This window comes from Sciurus carolinensis, chromosome 5 (genome assembly GCF_902686445.1).
Source record: "Sciurus carolinensis chromosome 5, mSciCar1.2, whole genome shotgun sequence".
NCBI classification, from domain to species: Eukaryota; Metazoa; Chordata; class Mammalia; order Rodentia; family Sciuridae; genus Sciurus; species Sciurus carolinensis.
The window spans coordinates 95,370,400-95,394,127 of NC_062217.1; the positions used below are offsets into that span (position 1 = coordinate 95,370,400).

The window sequence follows — 23,728 nt, forward strand, 5'->3', positions numbered from 1 at the left end:
TTAGTATGAGCAAACATCATGTAAGCCAAATGAAACACTTCTATGGGTCAGGAGTGGCCTATTGACTGCTAGCATGCATTTTCTTGGCTATGGTTGTGGAAGTACCTATTTATGTCAGTGCTTCCCTAAGAAACTAGAGCATGAATATGTCTGATGGGATTTGCTTCCTGTTACCAAGTAATTTTATATTCTAAGAATTATTCCCAGCTATCTCTTCTGAAAAGTGACTTGGAATGTGAACCCTAAGTGAACACTTTCATGAGGGATAAAATTAATGGTAGAGAGGGCATTCTGAAAGTATGGGTATAGTCTTTACAGGTGGGTTTTATGAATAGTGACAAAAGGGATAGGTGCCTGTAATCTGACTTGGCTTAGTTTAGGGAGAGATAACATGGTAAGAGCCATGTTAAGAGATAACATGGTTAAGAGCCAAGAGATAACATGGTAATTCACCCCAGGGTGAATTACCTCAGTAAAGATTACTTAATTGTAATGATACCATTTTCTTTTTTCTTTTTTTGTAACTTTAAAAATGTGTTCTAATTGGTTATACATGACAGTAGAATATATTTCACACATTGTACAAAAATGGAGCATAACTTCTCATTCCTCTGGCTGTACGTGGTGCTGAGTCACACTAGTAGTATAATCATACATGTATATAGGATAATAATGTCTGTATCATTCTACAGTCCTTCTCACTTTCACCACCCCACCCATTCCCTCCCTCCCCTCTGCAGGATCCAAAGTTCCTTCATTCTTTGCTACCCCCTTACCCTCCACTATGAATCAGCATCTGCTTATCAGATAAAACATTTGACTTTGGTTTTTGGGCATTGGCTTATTTTACTTAGCATGATATTCTCTATTTCCATCTCTATTTCCATTTATCTGCAAATGCCATAATTGCATTCTTCTTTACGACTAATATTCCATATTCCATTGTGTATACATACCATAGTTTCTTTATCCATTCATCTGTTGAAGGGCATCTAGGTTGGTTCCATAGTTTGGTTATTGTGAATTGAGCTGCTATAAACATTGATGTTGTTGCATCACAGTAGTATGCTGATTTTAATTTCTTTGGGTAAAAACCGAGGAGTGGAATAGCTGGGTCAAATGGTTGTTCCATTGCAAGTTTTCTGAGGAATATCCATACTGCTTTCCATAGTTGTTGCACCAATCTGTAGTCCCACCAGCAATGTATGAGTGTACCTTTTCCCCCACATCCATTTTCTTCAGAGGAAAAAAAAAAAAAACCACATACCAAACAACCAGTGTGCCCCAGGTTCCTATCTTCAGGATGTTCCTGAACAGTGTAGGGTAGAGATACAGGAAATGTTTCCTTCTTTAGTACCTTAAGCAGACAGACAAAAAACTTCAATTTTAAAGAACAGAATGGCCTCCAAAGGGTCTCCAGTGTAGAAATGGAATTCCTGAGCCACACCAGCTCTTTCATTGACATATACCAGTGAGTGTTTTCTGCCTGTCTGATCAATACATTGCCTTTTCATTTGAACATAAAGTTAAAGCCATTATTATGATATTGGTTTTATTATTTATTTATGTTCTTGAAAACAAATTAGTTATCTCACCCAGAGCTATGGGTTCACGTGGTTTTCATTTTTTGTCTTTCTGAGTCTATTCTTATATGTTTGTGCCATCTTTCCATTTGTAGGGGAATAAGCTAGAGTGGTTCTCACTCTCTCTTTCTCTTTAGATGGGCTACGGGAAATCTGGCCAGAATGCTCGGGGCATCCTCACGAGGTTGTATAGTCGTGCATTCATCATGGCGGAACCCACTGGGTCAAACCGAGTAGTGTTTGTCAGCGTCGACATAGGCATGGTATCCCAACGACTCAGGCTGGAGGTAGGTAACTGAGGGCCAAAAGAAATGATGTGATTTAAAGGAAGTCTGGGTGAACAAAACATGATGGAGTAAGCACTCCTGGTTTCTCCGAGTGAGCCTCTACCTTCAATATAAGCTCTTATCTAGCAGACCATTGTACAGGAATGATTCTCATCATTGCAGTCTAAGTAATCTTGATCAAAACTCACTTTCAGTTCTGCAGATGGCTCATCATTATGAAAGTTAATGTTTTTGAAAGCTTGTTATATTCCAGGTGACCTTCACATATATTCTCTCACTAAATCATACCTTGTTAGAAGTTTGAGAACATCAATTCATCACTTCTTTCTCAAGTTCTCAATTGAGAAGAGATGCAAAGAGTCAAATGAGAATTAAGAGGTAACATTGAAATGTGGTTGGCTACAAGTTGGTAAGGGTGATAGGCACAGGGGGTTCATTGCATTATTCTGGTCATTTTGTATGACTTTGGAAATTTATGTGACAAACATTTTAAAGAAATATCAACATTCTTGATCTTTGAACTGTATTGTATAGAATATGGAAGACTTTTCTTTGATTTTCCCCCAATTTAGACCTTGTTACCCGCCTGTGGGGACAGTTAAGCTTAGCAAAAAGATACATGGAGGGTCCTGGGCTGTCTGAGGCATGTAAGGATTAGAGAAAGAGAAGGAGAGGGAGGAGGAGAGAGGGAGAGAGGAAGACAAGGAGGGAAGGAAAAAGAGGGGTCAGAATAGAATGAGGACTGTGGAGTTCCAGTTCTACCTCTTGAAGCAAATTTTCACGCCTTTGACCCAGTTAAGTTTTCTGCATAAGATCAGGTCACAACGATCTAGTCACATCTGTTCACAGAGTCATGAATGCAAGAAAGAGGAGGATCTGAAGCCTGGCCAGAATAATGACTGTAAATGTCAGTCACGCAGTGTTGCATTCTGTGAGTCCCACCTGTGAAACACTTTGCTGTTCTGGCTGTGTGAAGAGACCAGCGAAGGGGTGGAGAGATGATCTGAAGGCACTGCTCCAATATCACCTTCCCTTGGGAGTGGGGTGGAAGCCTCTCCCATCTGTGGAAACAGGAGAGGGGATTGAGTATTTTCCTCCCTCCTATACTTAACAAAAAACAATGGTATGAATCTACATTGTGCACAACCATAGAAACAAAATGATGCACCCCATTTGTGTGAATCAAAATGCAGTCTGTAAAAAATAGAAAACAAACAAAAAAACAAACAAAAAACACTCTGAGGTGGCTTTGCTGTATCCCCATTTTATGGATAAGATAACTAAGTCTTAAAGAAGGTAAATAACTTTCCAAAATTCAGACAGTTAGCAAATATGGAAGCTGGGTTCTGAACACATGTGTGCCTAATTCCAGAGCCCATGTCCCCCCCATCCCCACCCTATGGAGTTGCCTCTTAACCTCTTTGGGGAAGAGGAATAGGGGATGCTGATCACCTAAGCCTTTCCTAAAGAGAAATCAGCTCAATTTAGGTTATAGGGGAGGAAAGTCTTGGAGAATTGACTTTCCTGATTTCAAGAGAGGATTTGTGACTCAACAGGGAAACCGGGTCAGGGATCCCTTTCCTGAGACCCCTCCTCTAATTGCTAGGTGAGAGGCTACCTGCCAGAGTGCCAAGAGCTCCTACAAGCTGTCCCAGACCATTCACATCCATCACCCATTCATCAACCTACCAACCTACCAGTCCACCCATTTATCCATTCAGTCAGCATCCATACACCCATTCCATCCATCCATTCATCTGCCATCATTCATTCTTCCATCCATCCACTCATTCATGTTCTTAAGAGACATTATTATTTTAGAGGAAGAAATATGTTGACCATCTGCTTTTTGTAAGCACTTTGCTGGTCACTACAGGGGACACAGGTTAAGTGAGTCATACTCCATGTCCCCTATGAAGTCACCGTCTAATTGGAGCATTGAAGGAAGAGTTGTTTCAGTAACATACATTATTCTCTGGAGTAAAGTATGCTGGTATATTATTTATTGATCACTGTGTAATAATTTATCCTAAAGCATAGCAATTTCAAACAACATTTATTATCCTATTTGGTCTGTGGGTCAGGAGTTCAGGACTGGCTTGGCTCTGTGGTTCTGGCTTAGGTTCTTTTACATCAAGATTATGGGAAAGAATGTGGACATTATAAGACTCAACTTTGGCTTCGAGATCGCATTGCTAGATGGTTCACTCCTGTGGTTGTTGGCAGAAAGCCTCAGTTCCTCACTCCATATTCTGATATTTCCTTTGGAGGGAGCATCCCAAGAGAAAGAACAAGGAGGAATCCACGGTACTTTTTATAACCACGTTTTAGAAGTTATACACTGTTACTTTCACCCTATGCTATTAAACAAGTCACTTAAATCTAGTTCATATTTATAGGTAGGAAAATTAAGCTTTAACTCTTACAGGAAATATTGAAGTATTTGTAGAATATATATATAGTATTTTAATATTGGTACAAAAGGATTCAGGAAATGTTAATTATGAAAATGTTTTCATAGTGGAAATGACATTTAAGTGAGCAGAATTTAAATATTTAAAATGAGAGATGAGAGATGATATGGAAGGGTCAGCATGAACAGAGAGAGTTGAAAGGGAGAGACAGAGACTCTGCTGAGAGAACAGAAGAATTCTGTTAGGACACATGGAGTCAGGTGTTGAAGATATATCTGGAAGGTGTGTTGGCCTTAATTGTGGAGGGTCTAGAATTCCAGGTTGTTTTTAATTCTAGGGTTATGTGGAGTCTTAGAAAACTTTTGAATGGTAATATACACACAATTTTGGTTTAGGATGATTAATCAGACAGTAATGTTTGATACATATTGGAATAAAGTGGAACTACAGCAATTTAGCAGATTTTTAAAAATAAATATATTTAGTTATAGATGAACACAATACATTTATTTATTTATTTATTTATTTTTATGTGGTGCTGAGGATCAAACCCAGTGTATAACATGTGCTAGGCAAGCACTCTACCACTGAGCCCCAGTCCCAGCCCAGCAGGTTTTTAGTATTGAGATTTTATTGGTAAGAGTACAGTTAGGAAAACAGTATCATACTAGGTATTTAAAACAGAGGGCATTTAATACAGTGGAATTTTATAAGGTGTTGGAAGACTGAAAGAGAAAGAAAGAGAAATTAAAGTCAAAGAAGAGTTTTTAAACATTGCCTGACATTTCCCCTATATCATTTGAAGTTGGCACAAAGATCTCAAACCAGTGAGGTGGCGGTGAGATTTCATGTTGGTAAGGGATGAAATTAAATGCTAATGAGATTTGAGGATGAATAGACATAAAAACTAACACATAGTAGTCATGATGAGCCAGGTACTGTTCTAAGTGCCAACCTTACATTTTTATATATGGATACATATGTGTGTGTGTGTGTGAATATAATAAATTTATAAGTATATATGTGTATATGCATACATATACATGTATGTGAAGAGTATTTTAACATGGAACAAAGTTTGTAAATGTAAACTTGTTTTATCCTCTAAGCAACTCTATGGGAAGGTGCTGATGTTAAGTCCTTAGGCAGACTGGGAAACTAAGTTGTAGATCATCAGATAAATTACACAGCATTATTACAGCATTACACAGTAAGGAACTGTCAGAGCTGGGATTTGAACTTTAGACATTTTGGTGCCAGAGTCCATGATTATTACCATTATACTATACTTCTTTTCTAAGCAACCAAAGAAAACAGAAGAGTAAAAAAGGATACTTTGGGGCTGGAGTGGGAAGGGGAGAGGGGTTTAATGTGTTGGTTTGTAGATGAGGTCATGTCAATAGAGGGTACCATGTGACCATTCCTTCCTATTTTTACTTTCCCATGCAATCTGAAACCCAGCGGGAAGACCTTTAAATAAACCAACTTAGTTATTCCATGTTAACGCAAAGCAAGGTGTGAAAAATAAAATTACCTATTTAAGTACAATTAAGCTTGTCTTTAGCACCTGGTTTTAGGTAGGTTCTCTGTCTCAGTTTTAAAACTGATGACATTTCCAGCACAAATGAAGATTAGAGAGGATCTCTGAGCAGTGAAGCAGGGTAGGAAAACAGAATGACATTCTAACAGTCTATATCATGCTCCCAAGAGTATCTGAAATAGGAATGGAATGGAAGCAGAAGACAGAGAAGTCAGCTACATACATTAACCTAACCGCATTGTTCTATGTTAAAATACCTTTTATTTCAAGAAAAGGCAAACATGCTTGTTATAATGGCTTTTTGCAGGCATGATTATTGTATTATTATTTAATATGTTTTATTTTCCCCAGAAGTCTCATGTGTCTGGCTTCCTTATCAGAGATTATGGTTTAGGAAAAGGTGTCTGCAGTTGTGGGTGTGCTATTTGTAGCTTTTTTGTTCTAAAATTCAAGATTCATCTTGTGTGTGTGTGTGAAACTGGGAATAGAACCCTGGGCTTCACACATGCTAGGCAGGTGCTCCACTACCAAGCCACATCCCCAGCCCTCATAATTACTATCTTTTTAAAAGCTTGATTCTTAAAAAGAAATGAATTAATAACATTTAATTCTAAAATTCCAAAGTTATAGTACTTAGGAATAAAATGAGTGGGGTTATGGAACTTTAAAGTTGACTTACAGTTCTATTTTCCTATTACCGTCCTGTCTTGGTGCAGAATTTTAAGAACGTCAGTCTTTGACTGTAGTTCAGTGTGGTGGTGTCCCTTCATCTTCTACTTCTCTTCTCCTCACAGACTTTTTTCTTCGTAGTGTGGTAGTTACTGTGTAGAAGGATATGTGGAAGTGATGAGGAGTTGAGGCTGGACTTATGGTGAAACAGAAGGAATACAAACTTATCGGGATGGTGGATGAGGACTACTTGTTCAGAGGGACGTTAGTCATGCTCTGTCATATTTCCTTTCCATATTTGCTTCCAGTTACGGTATTGCTTATGTGGATGTGATAACCAAACAATTGGTCTTTGGGTCACAGACAGGTTAATGAGGCAAGATAGTGTGTAAAATCTTCTTTATGTTTTAATGACCATGTGGCTGGAATAAGTGATATCACTCTTCTACTGAGGCAGAAGTTGAATGGATGTCTTTATCTGTGTTAAACATGCAGTGCATAAGCTGCTACTTCCCTGTAGAATAGTGGTGTTCTGGAAGTGGATTGCACCAGCTCATGAAAGCTTGTTGTTAAATATTAAGGGATGTTGTGGGTTGGTTGTTAAACTTTTGATAGCTTTAAAAATTGACCATGGTGGAAGCATTTACACCACAGGAATTGGCAAACAGTATATGAGGGCTTCCCCCACCCTAGAGAGATGGTTCATCAGACACTCTATGCCATACTCAAGGTAAGCATTGCTAATGTTTGCTTTGGGTTTGATGCTTTTGCTGGATCCTTTTCATATTCTTCACAAAGAAGCCACAATAAAACCAAATTTCAGATTGTAGCTGATTAAAGCACAATCAGAAGTAGGTACTTAGCAACATCACTAATTTTCTGTTTTCTTGTTGCATGTGCTCCATACAAAGACACTAGTCATGCAGTTGCATATTAATTGTTGACTAATTCAGTGAACATTTACCAAGAATCTTTATCTTAATTATCTATTGCTGAACAACAAATCATCCAAAAACATAGTGGCTTAAAGCAATAATTATCATGTATAACCTCAGAGGGATTATGTGGCTTGGAAATCTCAGAGTGGCTGGGTTTGAGCACCTCTGACTTGTGTTAGAGCAGAAGTCGCACATCATTATTTCTGTGTCATGGGGTGGCACACAGATGTTGACTGAGGTTGCAGTTTTTTGGAGACTTGACTGAGGTTGACAAAATCTTCTAGCAAGTAATGCTGGGAAGATGGTTCCTCTCCATGTGGACCTTTCACAAGATTACTGGGCTGTCCTTATATCACACTGGATGACTTGCCTTAGATCAACAGATGTAACAGTCTGTGTCAGAGATGATGAATTCTTCATCTTGGAAAGTGAGGCAGTGAAGTAGCTAAGAGGCCTCGCAAAGCCTCTTTACTCTGCCTGTAAGGCTTCCATGCCGGATATTGCACGGCCAGCTTCTCTCCTTAGGTAAGCCTCTGCTAAAGAGCATCCCTCTTCAGATAGGTTTTCCCTCACTAACTATCCTTTCCCTCAGCAATGTTTCTTTTTACAGCTTTTGTCATTGTAGGTCATACTGGTACATATTCATTTTCTTGTTCATTATCTTTCTCCTTCATTAGAGTAAAAACATCTTCAAGGTAGGAACTTGCCATATTCCATGTGCTTAGAGCAGGTGCCTGAATGTTAATACTATGTGTTGAATGGTTACTGGTTTAAGAATACTGGCTCGGTAGACTGAGATCTGGAGTCTGATTCTTCTACACTCTGGATTGCAAATTAACTTCTGGAAGGTAGCTCTGCTCACCGCTATGCCACCAACGAATTATTCAACTTCTGTACACTTCAATGTTCTGAATTAAAAAATGAGATTAACAATACCTACTTCTTGGGATTGTTCTAAATATTTTTAAAGGACATAATGTATAAAAAAATACCTAGGATTGTGCTTGCACACAGAAATCTATACAATATAGTGATTGCTATAGCTGTTATTGTCATTCTTGTTATTGTTATTATGATGATAAACATAGAGTGAAGGGCCACATGAAAGGAGTGTGGAAGGGATGGATCAGTGATTGAACTCAGGAGAGTCTTTTCTCATGCTGAGTTTGTATGTTATCCCCCTTGTTGGTTCTCTTTTTCTTTTTCTTTTTTTCCTAAAGGTCCTGAACAGACTGCAGAGCAAATATGGCTCCCTGTACAGAAGAGACAATGTTATTCTGAGTGGCACTCACACACATTCGGGTCCAGCAGGATATTTCCAGTACACTATATTTGTCATTGCCAGTGAAGGATTTAGCAATCGAACCTTTGAGTATATGGTCACTGGTATTGTACAGGTAGGCAAAGACTCCCCAAGGCAGTTCCTTATCCTTCTTACTGGTGTTTTAGGAGTGAGTGGGTGTGATACAGAGAATCCCTCTAGGATCCAGGTCTGACAAGTCTTAGTACCTCCCGGTCTTTTTCCTTCCTGAGTTCCTTTTGCTTCTGGTTCTGAGCCATGGACTATTAGGCAAGAAGCACTGATTGATAGGAACAGGAGGCTTCTATGGCAGTAAGCCCCAGGCTATCATCTAAGGAGACAGAAAACACTTATAAATTATAAGGCCCCACATGGTCTGTTCTGTGCACAAAGTCACATGGAAAGGAACTTATCAAGGAACTACAGTTTCAAATAAATCTAATATTTTCTTATATTTCCCAAAGAATAAAGAGAATACAATTGGTAAAAACACATCCCCATTCTCAAGTCCTCCTCAGCAGATGCAACCCCCCTGGAAACTTCTCACCAACACCCTCAAGCTCCTCGCCTTTCCTAGCTCAGCTACCTTTTCCTCCCCTCTCCCCTGTACTCCAGCTAATTTTTTTGCACAGTATTCTTGTTTATGTTGTTCTTCCTCCCTTGGCCTTCCAGGTTTAGTCTCTGTTTCCTCACAAAGTCACCCCCAAATTTCACCTGGCAAAGGTAGAATTCTCTTTACAACAGCGTTTTTCACAGTGACTAGCAATGTGTTCTTCACTTATAAATTTCATAGGTGACAATAAGCATTAAATATAGAGCACTTTAATAAAATAGATGGAAAATATCACAATGCATCACCCACTGTGAGGATATAGTTTGTTTTATGAACTTTTGTCTTAGGATGCATATGTTGGTGTGTATTAAGTTTTGATGAAAAATGTATCTCTCACTATGGTTTCAGTTAAAAAAAAAGTTTGAAAGACTCTACCTTAGAAAGTGGTGGGATGGAGAGGGCAGGGAGGGTGGAACACTGGTACATTAACAAATCTTGCCCCAGTGTCTTGGGAGTCAAGTCTTCCATATTGGCCATCTGAAGGGCAGTTCTGAGAGCAGAGGAGGCAAGAGCTAATGGGCACTCTGCTTACCTATGCACAGCACTTCCTCTGTCTCAGCCCTGAAGGCCATATCTGTTTACCTACAGATGACACAAGCCATGTGGCTTTTCAGCTTTTATCCCACGTGGGGACATCTTACAGACAAAGGAAATTGTTCACAGGGCCCTTCTTTTACATTGACTAAGTCATCATCTACACCAGGATGTCGAAGCTTACGACACACCTACCCCTATGTCTTTTTTTAACTTTCAGAGCATCGAGATAGCACATGCAAATATGAAACCAGGCAAAATATTCATCAATAAAGGAGATGTAGATGGTGTACAGATCAATCGAAGTCCTACATCTTACCTTAAGAATCCACAGTCAGAGAGAGCAAGGTAAGGGGAAATGATCAAAAGAATATCATTGCATTTCCTTTGAGAAAATCCACAAAATCAAAGAGTTGTTATTGGTGGCTATGGTGGGACCCTAGGAGAGTATGAAAGCTAAAATAATTTTAGAACACATTTATCTGGGACAAACAGAAACAAAAAGTGAATGTAGAAATGAATACCAGTTCCCCCCCACCCCCCCTATATCTCTGTCCTTTGTTGGCCCAGGGAGCCATGGTAGATGTTTAACGTACTCTGGGCTTTGAAATCAGACACAAGTATGGTCTCAACTTAAATTTTCCACTTTTGAGTTGTGTGACCTTTAGGGATTTACTTAATTTATTAACTCTCAGCTTCATCATCTGTGAAATAGAGATTAAAATGTGCATAACACATCTTTGTTAAAGTAATGAATAGCTCTTTTATTATGTGTTATCTAGAAGAAATCATCTTAGTTCACTAGAGTAGGGCAAGAAAGACATGATAAAAAAATTAAAAATAAAGCCAGGCATGGTGGTACACACCTATAATCCCAGTTCAGGAGGCTGAGGCAGGAGGATTTTGAGTTCAAAGCCAACCTCAGAAAAAGTAAGGCACTAAGCAACTCAGTGAAACCCTGTCACTAAATAAAATACAAAATAGGGCCAAGGATGTGGCTCAGTGATCAAGTACCCCTGAGTTCAAACCCCAGTTACCTGTTCCCCCCCAAATAAAGAATCTGGAAGGAAAAGCAAAAAATAAAACAAACATAACTAAATGGAACAACTAAGGGAGATTTTTTTTTTTTTCAAATCTGTTACAGGTTTGTAACACTATGGCAGTATACAACAATACCTCAGTCTCAACTTGACTTTGACATTTTACATTTGCCTGTATATTTTTCAATTGCTTTCAGAGGTATTGATTTTTAGAAACTATAATCTGATTTACCTTGAAAGTACATAAAGAAACACTTAAGTTACAGGTCTTGAATGATTTTGGTTTTGCATACTCCTGCACATTCCAAGAGATTCCATTAAAAGTTGATAGAAGTAAAATGTCAAAGACAAATCATTTTCTAAAAGTAATGCCTATATGTTATATAATCTTACATATATTGTATAAAAATATATAGTTCAACTCTAGTCAGTTTACTTAGTACTCCCAACATCAATCGCAATTATAAACCATTTCCTTACTGAGGAATGAGGTACTGGATGGGGTTCACAGAACTTTTCAAGGAATCTCACTAAGAGGCATTTTTATTTTTCTATCAACTTTTATTATTTGCCATACATGAGGGCCAGTCTCTAACATAGAACTAAGTTTCTTTGTTTCACTGACTAGGTATTCTTCAAACACAGACAAGGAAATGGTACTCTTGAAAATGGTGGATTTGAATGGAGATGACATGGGCCTTATCAGGTACTCTATTTTCTCTTTCTTCCTTTTTTCCCCTTGTTTAAACTTGTCTGGAGATCTTGCCTTAATTACATGGAGGGAAAAAAGAGACTAGAATAGTACCCACAGATGGTGAGAAAAAATAAGTGGTTAAGAGTTCAGACTTGGAGTCAGACACAACTGGGGAACAGTAATGGGACTTTGGGCAAAGTTCTCAGACCTTAGTGTGTCCCCTATAAATTTGGGCTGATATAAGGATGACACAGTGAGGGGTCCTGGTGAGGTTCTGAGCACAGTATCTGGCACATGTCATAAAGACTCAGTAAATGTTGATGCTTTTTACTTTATCAGATAGAAAGCTTCTATGATATGGACAGTTATTTCTTGATAAAATAAGAAAATAACCTGACAAATCAGGCAAGTGACTATGGGTTTAACATTATTTATATTTTCCTAAAAGGATTAAATATAATGCAGGACAGTGCCAATTAGGAATAGGACAGAACTGAGCAGATAAGGTAGAATTATAGCTCAGCACATATTTTAGCACTGTTATCTGGCAGTAACAGCATATGGGAAAACAGATCTGGTTTACTTCAAAAAGCAGGAATTTGCATTCTTATGTGATTTCAGTTACTGAAATTGGACCTCTTCAAGAATTGACTGGGTAATGTTCTAGAAGACACTTTGACCTGTGGACTTATATATGATACAAAAATGCCCCCAAAGAAATTCATAATAGTACTTGGGTACTAGAGTCAAATGGCTTGGATTTACTCTGGACTTTCATCCTTATTCACTGTGTGACTTTAGACAAGTTATATGACTACTCTGTCTCCCAGTTTTCTTATCCCTAGGCCATTTCGAGCATTCTATGGGAAGAAGTGAGTCCTTGAAATATTGATAAGTATTAGAGTGATGGCAAAGGGTTGGTCAAGTAGAATCATGAAATATCTAAGTGAAAGATTTTATGTGAGTAAAACTAAAAGCAAATTTTAAAAGTTAAAGTAAATTAAAAGTAACCAAGTACTGAAGAAAAATAAAGACCATGACACATAGTTTATCACATACACAATTTGACCCTAAAACTAGGTGGAGGACATCAAGGTGATAAAGAATTCAGGTTTCATGGTGAGGCTAAATTAGGTTCAGATCTAATCTCTCTTGTCACTTAGCCTTATGGCCTGGGGAAAATAACACCCACTTAGACTTCAGTTATTCTATTGGAAAGCGGGAATAATAATACTGTATAGAGTTGTTTGAGGATTAAATGAGATAATGCATGCAAAGTTCTAGTTTTGTGCTTGGCATAGACAAACATAATCCTTTGAGCTAAAAGGCAAGGAATAGAATATAATTTGACCTCTTCTAAATAACTCCATTATTGGCATATAAAAGTGCTTGAAACTCTTAGCATTGGAATTGCTTTTTTGGGTGTAAAATGAGATCACTAAAAACTCCCTGATAAACTTTGCTATGTGGACTGACATGATAAAATTTATTCTTCCATTAAAATAAATTCATCTATTGATTATTTGTCACCTAGTATTTAACTCAGAATTTCTAAATGTCAGTCGTGTAAATGCATTGCTTTATATAGTTATGATGAATAAGACATGGTTCCTATCTTCATAGGTCTTACAGGTTAGTGGGGTAACTGAAGTGAACGACAAGATAAATAGATAGGTTACCATAAGATAAACCAGATGACCAAAAGTGCTATTGTGTGGGTATAAATAAATCCTATGGGACTTTGGAGTAGGTAGCTGTGAGTTCTTGGAAGCACTGTGGAAGGTTTCCAAGAGAAAATGACATTGGAGCTGGACACATTAAAAATGATGTAAAACATAAAGTCAAATCTGGGTTGTTAAGTAATTCAGTCACCACATGTAGGTGTCTGCTGTTAGGCAGAATCCCAAGGTGTGAGGAGTTTGGAAATACAGAACCAGAATTCCAAAGCATGGAGATGTTCCAGCTCAACCTTCAGCTGGGAAACAAAGGTGATGTGACCTGCCAATGTCACAGCTAAGACACACTGAAACCCTATCAAAGTTCATAATTTCTTCCTACTTTTATTTTTGTTTTTATTCCTTTAGTCAACAAGTCTGCAATAGGCACCTAATATGTGCCATCCATACTTTCAGTCCTTGGAATGATGCATTCCCTGGCCTTAGAATCAGGAACCAAATACCTTGGAATCATATGCCTATGTTTGTGCTCCTTGAATGAATGCCTTAAATTCTCTGTGATTTTTCCACATTTCTCAATATGGATATTCTATCTTTTTTTACAAAGAGATTATTTCTCATTCACTCATTCATTTATTAAATCTGTGTGGGATGTGTGTGTCATGAACTGAGTTAATCCTAGGAATACAATCATAAGCAAAATCAGACAGTTGTTGCCCTTCTAGTCTACTGATGGAGACAGAGGATATATAAATAGACATAAAATACAAAAAAAAATTACAATTGGATTAAGTACTAATTTAACAAATTATATAATAATAATAATAATAATAATAATAATAATAATGTTATATACTAAATTATAATCAAGTTAAGTAGGAAGGAAGATATGTAGAGCTATCTTGAAGAAATTTGCTGTTGTCAGAAGTTCGGAAAATGTTTCCCTGAGGAAGAGACAAAAGCTGAAGGAGGAATAGGAATTAATTGGCAAACGGGGTATGGAAAAGAAAACTTAGCACAGTGGGAAAAATATGTGTATAAGACCTGGGATCCTTTTGGAGAACTGCTGGGAAGTCTGTGTGTCTGGAGAACAGAGGAAAAGGGTCAGGGTGTTGTGAGATACAGCAAAAGATTAGATGTCACAATGAAGATTTTGATGTCTATACTAAGAGAAATGGAAAATCATTATAGTGTTTTAAGCTGGGATTGGGGGTAGGAACTATTGAAGGGTTAAGAAGAGCAGTGACTAGAGGAATGAAATAAATTTATGTGGTCAAATCTATTTTGTAGGTCAAAACCCTCTACAGTTGTCAGCTCCTCACTTGACCTGTCAGGAAAATATCTGTACCTTTTTGGACATAGAGAGCATGCTGGGAATGTTCTGAGTTTTGAATTAAAATATAAGCAAAATATAAGTGTAAGCAAAATATATACAAAATATACTTTGGGAAACTTTGGAAGGCACCCCAGAGTCTGTCATTCAGAGGAGACAAAACTGGGTCTTGAGAAATCCTGACATATTAAGACAGCACATGTATGGAGGAAAGCAAAATAGAGGTTTAAAAAGAAAGAGGGGGTGAGGGAGGGGGAAAGAGAGAGAGAGAGAGAGAGAGAGAGAGAGAGAAAGACACCAGGCAAGTAACCCAAATGGCAGTTTTGGTTAGTGAAAGAGCCAGGCCAGGCAGCTAGGGAGATGGGTTTGGCCTACAACACAACAGCCAGCATCTTGCTTTTCTTCCCTTGAGTTCACAGGAGTGGCATGAATTCCTCTCCTCACTTCCCTTCCTTTCCTTTCTGGCAGCCCACTAGGAATCAGTTTGATGTGGTTCCTACTTATTGGAGTCACAGGGAAGGTCTGAGCAGGTCTTTGAATGATTGCTTCATTGCCTTCTGTTTTAGTTAATGCAAATCTTTGGATTCTTACAGAAAGGGGTCCTGTAAGGAGGTTTTTCAAAACATTTTTAAAATAACAGGGCGGCAATTTGTGCAAGTTATTTGAATAATTTGTGTACAAACAGGAAGATCCAATTTGGAATTACACTAATTTATTTGAGTTATATTGACTTATAGAACTCAGAAGGGTCTGTGTGTTTAAATTTCCTCTACCTTCTCTAACTACGACTTTTTGAATCACAGTATCTGTCTATACTGCTGCTTCTACTCTACCTTGTCCACTTTCCCCAGTTCACTTGACCCTATTCAAATTGCAAATGTTAAAAACTTGTCACTGCTATTCACAACACCATTTTTGACCTCTTTTTAAAAGTCCATCTCACCTAATCTTTGTCTTCATAAATGCCTCCTCTATTTGTATTAACTCTGGTTTATAAAGCCCTGCTCTCTGCTGCCATATCGCTGATATTTTTTTTTCTTGTAAGTTGTTCCAAAGCTTGACACTATCTTCCTGCTCTGCTCTGCTATCCACATGCCCACGTGCTTCTCCAGTGGAGCATAGGCCATGGGTGTGTAGTGAGCTTTCAGCCAGTGTCTGGTCCATTCTTATATAAGGAGAAGGTACTAGGTCAGGACTTTTTTGATGACAAGGGTAATGACAGTTGACTGACAACAGAGATAAATCAGTCTTGTTAGAATGTCACAAGTTTTGAAAACAAAGCCATAAAAGCCAGTTGGCAGAAGACATTGGACTTGATTGTTGGAATGTTTTAACCTAACAAAATCTTTAAGGTTGTTATTTTTTTCCAAGTGTTATTTTTTTTTCAGTATTTAAATAAGATACATTCACCATAAAAAAAGCATGAAAGAATACATGAAAGTAGAAAGGAAAAAAATTTCAACTCAAAATTACATTATCCCAAAGTATCCATGGTTAATATTCAGGTAATTTGCATCTGTTCTTTTTCCTATGTGGAACTCATAAGAAGAAACAAGCGTGACTGCAAGGTCCTGCTGCAGAGTTGGAAGCCTATTTGGTTTTACTCACTTTGGGCCCTGGAACTTTAAAATACTATGAAAATATTAATAATGTCTCCATGTATTAAGATAATCGTGGTTTTTCAGTTGCTTGCTTGTTTTTTTAGTGACTCTCTGAGTATCTAAAAATGTTTTTTTTTTTAATTTGAAAGATAAATATAGTTAACTCAACTTTTTGTAGGTTAGAATTTGCCATGTCTGTTTTTTCTGTCATTTTCATTCAACCTTTTTTTTTGTTCTTATGTTTACGAGTATCTCTTATGAATACCGTATAGCTGTTTATTTATTTTGTATTTTGACTATCTTTCAATGAATGAGTTAAATCTATTTTCAGAAATTGTGATTATTATGTGTCTGGACTTTTCTGTACCTCCCTATTCTGTGTTATTCTATTAACATTTTGTTACATAGCCTTAGACTTTTCCCCTAACATTTATAAAATTTTTATTTAAAAGATAAGATTTTAGTGTATATATAGTTGGATAATTTTTCTATTAGCACCATATGTATATTATATATTTAGAATATATAATTACATATATTAGAATACACTCAACTAACCAATAATCATTGGTTATTTAGGTTGTTTACTGTTTTTTCCATCATAAAATACTTTGTGAGAAAAATTCTTAAATAATGTTGGCCAATGATTCTTTAAGCTAAATTCATAGAAGTGGTATTGCTGAGCCACATGGAGTGTTTAAATTGTAAAGCTCTTCCTATAAACTGCCAAACAGCCCTCTAGAAAGGTTTTTCTGGTTTACACTCCTGCTGCAAACAGGAGCAGAAGGTTGTATCCCAGGCTCTTGCCAATCATGTGTGTTATCATACATTATAATAGTTGCCAAGCAACAGACTCAACAAAGCCAAATTACTGTTGTTTTCCTTTGAATTTCCTCAGTTCCTAGTTGGTTTGAATTTTTTAAAAAAAATCTTCTCGGCTATTTCATGGTTTTGTTTTGTTGATCACTTAATCATATCAGTTAGGGTTCAAGAATTTTGATTTCCATAACTTAATGAAATTCACCCAAACAAGATCTCTCTCCAGTATCCTTCTGAGAGGGCGTTTTAAAATTCATTATTATTGCAGGGCATATAGCCTATTTTGTAGAGTGCCTGCCTTGCATGCTGGAGGCCCGGGTTCGAGTCCCCAGCACTGTGGGATTGCAGAAATAAAATTCGTTATTATTATATTTTGAGGGGCCTCTTTTCATTTAGTAATTTTGAAGATAAGGAATGGGTTAGTTGAGCTGGCAGACATCTTCCCAGGATGCTGGCCACCATGTTTACCTGTAACTGCAGAAGAACTCTTTGCCTTTCTTCAATCTGAAGAGTGTAGTCTTTATTCATTACTTCTGCTGGTTTAAAATTCAGGTTACCCTTGGGTAGAATGCTGGGCCTCAAAGTCCTTCCCGTATAACATTATCAGTGAAACACCCTTTCCTCTCTTCCCTCCCAGTAATTTGTAGTTGGGTCGGGTGAGGAGGATTGTGAGGGAGGTGACAGAGAGATGTGTTGAATGCCAAGTACCACAACAAATAGAAGGTAAAATTCCAGTAACTCCCCACATTACAGACCTATTTCCTGTTCCTGTGAAGTCTCCTGCAGGTGGGGTAGTCCTTCTGCACAGTACAGATTGCCCAGAACTATTCACATGCTCCCACCCTCCAAGTGAGACTGGGACACAGAAAAGCCGATGGATGTTTTATGAGCCCTCAAATATCTGCCACAAGAGGGCAGAGAGTCCTCATATAATTATTTCATGCTCATGTCCTATGGTACCCATGCACCATATATTGTAGCATTTTATCAGTCTTATGATCACATATGTATTATGCTCAGAGTTTTATGCCCTTCCTCATCAGCATTATCATCATCTGTAGCAGCAGTAGCATCATCAACATCATCATAGTGAACATTTATTCCATTCTTGGTATAAGATCGTCTTTGTGCTAAGCACTTTACTTGTGTTAGTTCTTTTAAGTATCAAATGTTGTGAGGTGGATACTGCTATTATCATTATGTTACAGATGGGAACATTGGAGGTTCAAATAAGTTAAGTAGCTTGTACCCGAGTCCAGAACTGGAAAGCTTGGCCACAGTAGTATATGACCTCTGTATTAGTTTTCAAGGGAAGCCACACATTATGACAGACTGGGTGCCTCAAAACAACAGAAAGGTATTGTCGCACAGATCAGGAGACCCAAAGTCCAAAATCAAGGCATTCGCAGACTGGTTCCTTCCAGAGGTTCTGAGGGACAACCTGTTCCTTGTCTCTCTCTTAACTTCTAGTGGTTACCATCAATTCTTGGCTTCCTTGGCTTATAGATACATTACTTTGATCTCTGCTTTCATCTTCGTATCACTTTCTTCTTTGGGTGCCTCTGTTTTTTCCCTCTTGTTATAAGAATATTGGTCATTGGCTTTAGAGACTACTAAGTTAGTATCATCTTAGTTAATCTTTACCTTGATTATATCTATAAAGATCCTATTACAAAATAAGTTACACTGTGAAGTTCTAGATAGACATAAATTTTGGGGGGACACTGTTCAACCCATTATAGCCTCCTATATCATGTTTATACAAAGAGCTCCTATATTACCATGAATCTTCATGAACACAACCTTTGAATGGATGAACAATATTCTGTTTTCCTATTTAGTTTCTAGAAGGCCACAGCTGGTACATAGGCTCCTGAGAATAAATCTTACAGTCATACCCTTCCTGGGCTTGGTGAGCTATGCAGGAGCTGGATTTAAACCATTTTTTATATAGTACAACTTACATGCTGGACCTAGAGGCCCAAGTCTGAGAGAGTGAAACTTGACTTTCACTGAGGTTCTATTAGTTTATGGCAGCATTTTTTCTCTTTCACAGTAGAGAATACACAATGTCTGAATTGAAAGAGTTCCTAGAGATCTATTTCTCCAAATGCCACAGTCACCCAAGAGAAGAACATCATTATTCTATATCGTGCTTGTCACAGCTTTCAATTGCTGTGACAGAATAGCTCAGAAAATCAGCTTAAAGGAGGAAAGATTCATTTATGATTTCAGAGGGTTTAGTCCGTGGTCACTTGGCTCTGTTGTTTCTGGTCCTGTGGTGAGACAAGGAGCAGGTAGTGGAACTAAGTGGCTCACCTCATGGTGGCTAGGAAGCAAAAGAGATAGAGGGAAGGGACTGGGAACAAAATATACTCTTCATGGGCATGCCCTCAGTGATCTACTTCCTCCTAACAGGCTCCACCATAATGTCCACCACCTCCCAAGTGCCCATTAAGTTATGAATCCATCAGTGGGTGGGTCCACTGAAGTGGTCAGAGCCCTCATAATCCAGATACCTCCCCAAGGCACCACCTCTGAATACTGCTGCAATAGGGACCAAGCCTTCAATATATGAGCTTTCAGAACACTTCAGACACTTTAGAAACAAACCATAACACACATATATATTTTATAAATGGTCTCCCTAAGTTGCTTAGGGCCTCACCAAATTGCTGAGTTTGGCCTTGAACTTGTGATTCTCCTGCTTTAGCCTTCTGAGTTATTGAGATTACAGGCATGTGCCACCATGCCAACCAAAACATATATTAATATGCTGCTTATTGATTCATAAAATATGGTTGGAATTTGTTTTTTCCATTATCAGGAATGAAGATCCAAGAATTTTAATTGGCTTTGCTACAAACTAAGTAAAATCTCTAATCCTTTGACTTTCCTCAGTCCTCTTGATTGTACCATACTGGTTGGGATAGAGGCTTGTATCCCATTTTCCATGCAGGTGTGACATCATTATTATTTTTAAATGTTTATTATCTGGAACATGTTCATCCTTTTAGTTCTATAATTCGAACATCTTCTGAAACTAAGCCTTCCTTACTCTCCTTTGAACTTTTCTTTGAACTTTACTTTTCAGCAGATAAAATAAATTGTAAATATGGACTTTTAAAATTAAAATGACCACCTCTTTGTATTTTTTATAAATATTCATCTATTATCATAATACTTTCAGGCATGCTGTGGCATGTCTGATATTTAAACAACATATTTCAAAGGAAAGAGGAGAAAAATATACAACATCTTCCTTTCCTGCAATACAAATAACTTTTTTTGTGTGTGTGGGGGATATTGGTTTTGCACTTTTGTAGATAAAACCTTCAACTGATTTTCTCAGAGCTGAAATAAATAGGAAGTCATCTGTATCTAACTACTAGACCAAAATCTACTTAGCATTTGCTTCCTCCACAGATACTTTGTGGATAGTTTTAACTTTCTTGCTGCTGGAGAACACCCCTAATTCTGAGTTCCTTGGGGTTTAAAACAATGCCTGTTCCACTCTTGGCTCCCAATAAATTCAACTGCTGCTGTTCTTGCAGTTATCCATTCTGCTTTGGCCACACTGTCTACCCAATCTCTGTACATGCCACACTTTCCCCAGCTCTATGCCTTTACAGGTGTTATTTCCTCTGCTAGGAATACATCTGTATTGAGTCCTTTGACAAGTTCCTATTCATGCTTTAAGACTCAGCATTTCTCAAGGGCAAGATGAAGTCTCATTCATCCTTATTTTCCTAGTGCTTGGCACAGAGTCAAAATTAACTAAACTTGTATGGAATCAACAAATGAACAAAGGGAAGGGACAGAACCAGTATCCCATTGTGAATAAGAGCTAATATACAGTCTGACAAACCTGGATTCACAGTACTGTTTCTCAACTTAATGACTGTGTGACCTTGTTCAGGTTACTTCCCTACTCTGAGACTTAGTTTCCTTCAATGTAAAATGAGAATAGTAATAGTGGAAGAACTTAACTCAAAACATTCTTTTTATTTTTCCTTGTTGTACTGGTCACTGAACCCAGAGACACTCTACCACTAAGCCACATCCCCAGTCCTTTATAATTTTTATTTTGAGACAGGGTCTCACCAAGTTGCGCAGGCTGACTTAGAATTTGAGATTCTCCCACCTTATCCTCCCAAGTTGTTTCAAAAGATCCTTATGAGAATAAAATCAGACCCTTATTTAAAGTCTTTGCCTAATATGTGCTAGATAATAGTCAGTGTTGAGAGAATTGTTCTGCAGCGTGTGTCCTTTGTTTGCAATGGGGAGATGGTGGTGTGGCTGAATGGGACCAACTTCAGCTTGGTCAGGTCAGACTGAGATATTTTGGTCAGGTCAGACTGAGATATTTCCGTCAGGGAGTCATGAAACTGCCATGGCCATTGCCACATTTTCCTTCTAAATGAAACAGAGCAAACCAAAAAACCAAAGTCCACCTAACTGGAAAACAGTTGATTCAAATTTATTTTGACACTATAGTTTTAAGAGAAGAGACACCCTACCCCCACACAGAGAGAACAAAGAGAAGGGTTTTCTGAAATACAAAAAAATCTTGCAATTAACTTCTGGAGGATGATCTTAGATTATCTCCAGCCCAAACTTCTCTTTGTACAGTGGTAAATAGTCATCACAGGGACCTAATTCAGTTTACTGACTGGTGATTTGGCCTGATATTGTGCTTTAAAAATTTGAGATGATTGCCAACATGAAATAAAACACTGTTATGGAAAATTTCAATATGTACAATTTAGAGTGAATTGGGGTAATGATTCTCCATGTGGCTATCAACTGCTTCAATGTCATGGGCAGTACTCTGCCATTCTGTTTCATTCCTCCTCTCCCTTTGTGTTCATTTTGTATTTAAAACATATAAAATATATATTTATTTCATTCAAATATTTTAGTGAATATCTCTGTTAGATAAAGATTTCTTTTTTAGAAAAAATGCGTAACTACAAATCATCATCATGACCAACAAAATTAAAAATAATGTCTTAAAAAGATCTAATCCCATGTTTGCATTCAGTTCTTCCTGATTATTTCCAGTCTTTTTTTTTTATAGTTGTTTTTATTTGAATCAGAATCCAAACCTACATTTGTTGGGTATGTGTATTAAGTTTTCTAATGCGTACCAATTCTCAATTTTGTTTCTTGTTTCTATGCTATTTACTTGTTGAATAATCTTAAAGCACTCCCCTGCCGACACATATCTGTTGAACCACAAAATACATTTTTTTAAAAATCTCGTTTCAGCCACTTGAGAGACTGAGGCAGGAGGATTACTTGAGCCCAGGAGTTTGAAGTCAGACTGGGCAACAGAGTGAGACCCTACGTAGAAAAAATAAATCTAAATGAACCTGAAACTTCGTGAACTGGCATCTCTTTCATCTTAAGCATTCTGCTTCACTCTTTCCTTCTATAAATATCTTTTTAACTTGTGTGGTGGTTTGATCTTACAAAAGTCACTGGATAAGGATTTACAGACCGAAATTTGAGTCATATTCCTCTATGAAAAGGGGGGTCATTATTTGCATCTCTGAGTCAACTATGCAGATGGAGGTAAAACAGCCTATCAGGGTTGTTGGGAAGTTCAAATAAAGTAACAGATGTGAAATTAATTTGTAAACTATATATCTCTGTACTTAAGCAAGCTATTACTATGCATAAAGATATGCTGAATTATGCATAACATCCTCTTTCACGCCTCCATGGATTTACAGTGCTATTCCTTCTCTCTATAATGCCCTTAAGAATTAATTGCTAGTCATCTGTGGTCTCTGAATACTTTATGCCTATTTTCTTTTTACCATTTGTCACAGTGTATTAAGGCCATTCATTCATATCTCTGTCTTCTGTGAGATTCTGAGAGCACACCACCACTTATTGTGCTTGGTATACAGCTGACCCTCTGTACAAATCTATTGAATTGGACTGGATTGATTTGAATAGTTATCATCTTTGTGCCTGTCTTGAAGGACAAAGTCTACACCTCTATAATTATTCAGAAATGTCATCTGGTAACTGGCCAGTCTTGGTGCTTGTTAAGAACTGATGATGATGATGAAGAAAGTTCATGAAAATAAAATGGCATTCTGTATTTTTAATTTAAGAAAATGATCAGATTTCTTGAGCACATTATTTTTAATTTAAGTTCATTTCCAATCTAACTATGGAAAGCCTCCATTTTTAAATTCTTTTTCCTGCTGGAGAAAACTGAAGCTCCCAGTCTTCAGTTTTGGCTCCAGTTCTCAGGTTCTCTTGATTAACCTGGGGCTTCTTGTTCTCTTCCAGCTGGTTTGCCATTCACCCGGTCAGCATGAACAACAGCAACCATCTTGTAAATAATGACAATATGGGCTATGCATCTTACCTTTTTGAGCAAGAGAAGAACAGAGGATATCTACCTGGACAGGTGAGAATTTATGTCATTGAAAGTTTCATCTTAATTCATAGGGTGTCATCATTCATGCAATAGTTAGAATAGTTAATTCATATTTTTAGAACAAAGTGTCAGCACGGACCACACATATGCTTGGATAGAAAGAATTTGCCATTCTCCCTAATAGGAAAAGAAAAATTTTAAATGATTAATAAATAAACCATTTGCTGTTTGTGGCCAGATACTACTTATATTTTAAAGTTACAATCAATTACATGATAAAGAGTAAG

At 37.6% G+C, this 23,728-nt stretch overlaps 1 protein-coding gene across 1 annotated transcript in view; it reads left to right on the forward strand.

Annotated features, from left to right (window-relative positions):
• Positions 1–23,728, forward strand: part of Asah2 (N-acylsphingosine amidohydrolase 2) — a 113,061-nt gene that overhangs the window by 32,378 nt on the left and 56,955 nt on the right. The window contains exons 7-11 of the mRNA XM_047551965.1: positions 1,721–1,870; positions 8,652–8,828; positions 10,099–10,226; positions 11,547–11,624; positions 23,351–23,471. Coding sequence (XP_047407921.1) covers positions 1,721–1,870; positions 8,652–8,828; positions 10,099–10,226; positions 11,547–11,624; positions 23,351–23,471 — 654 coding nt within the window. The remainder of the gene's footprint in view (positions 1–1,720; positions 1,871–8,651; positions 8,829–10,098; positions 10,227–11,546; positions 11,625–23,350; positions 23,472–23,728) is intronic.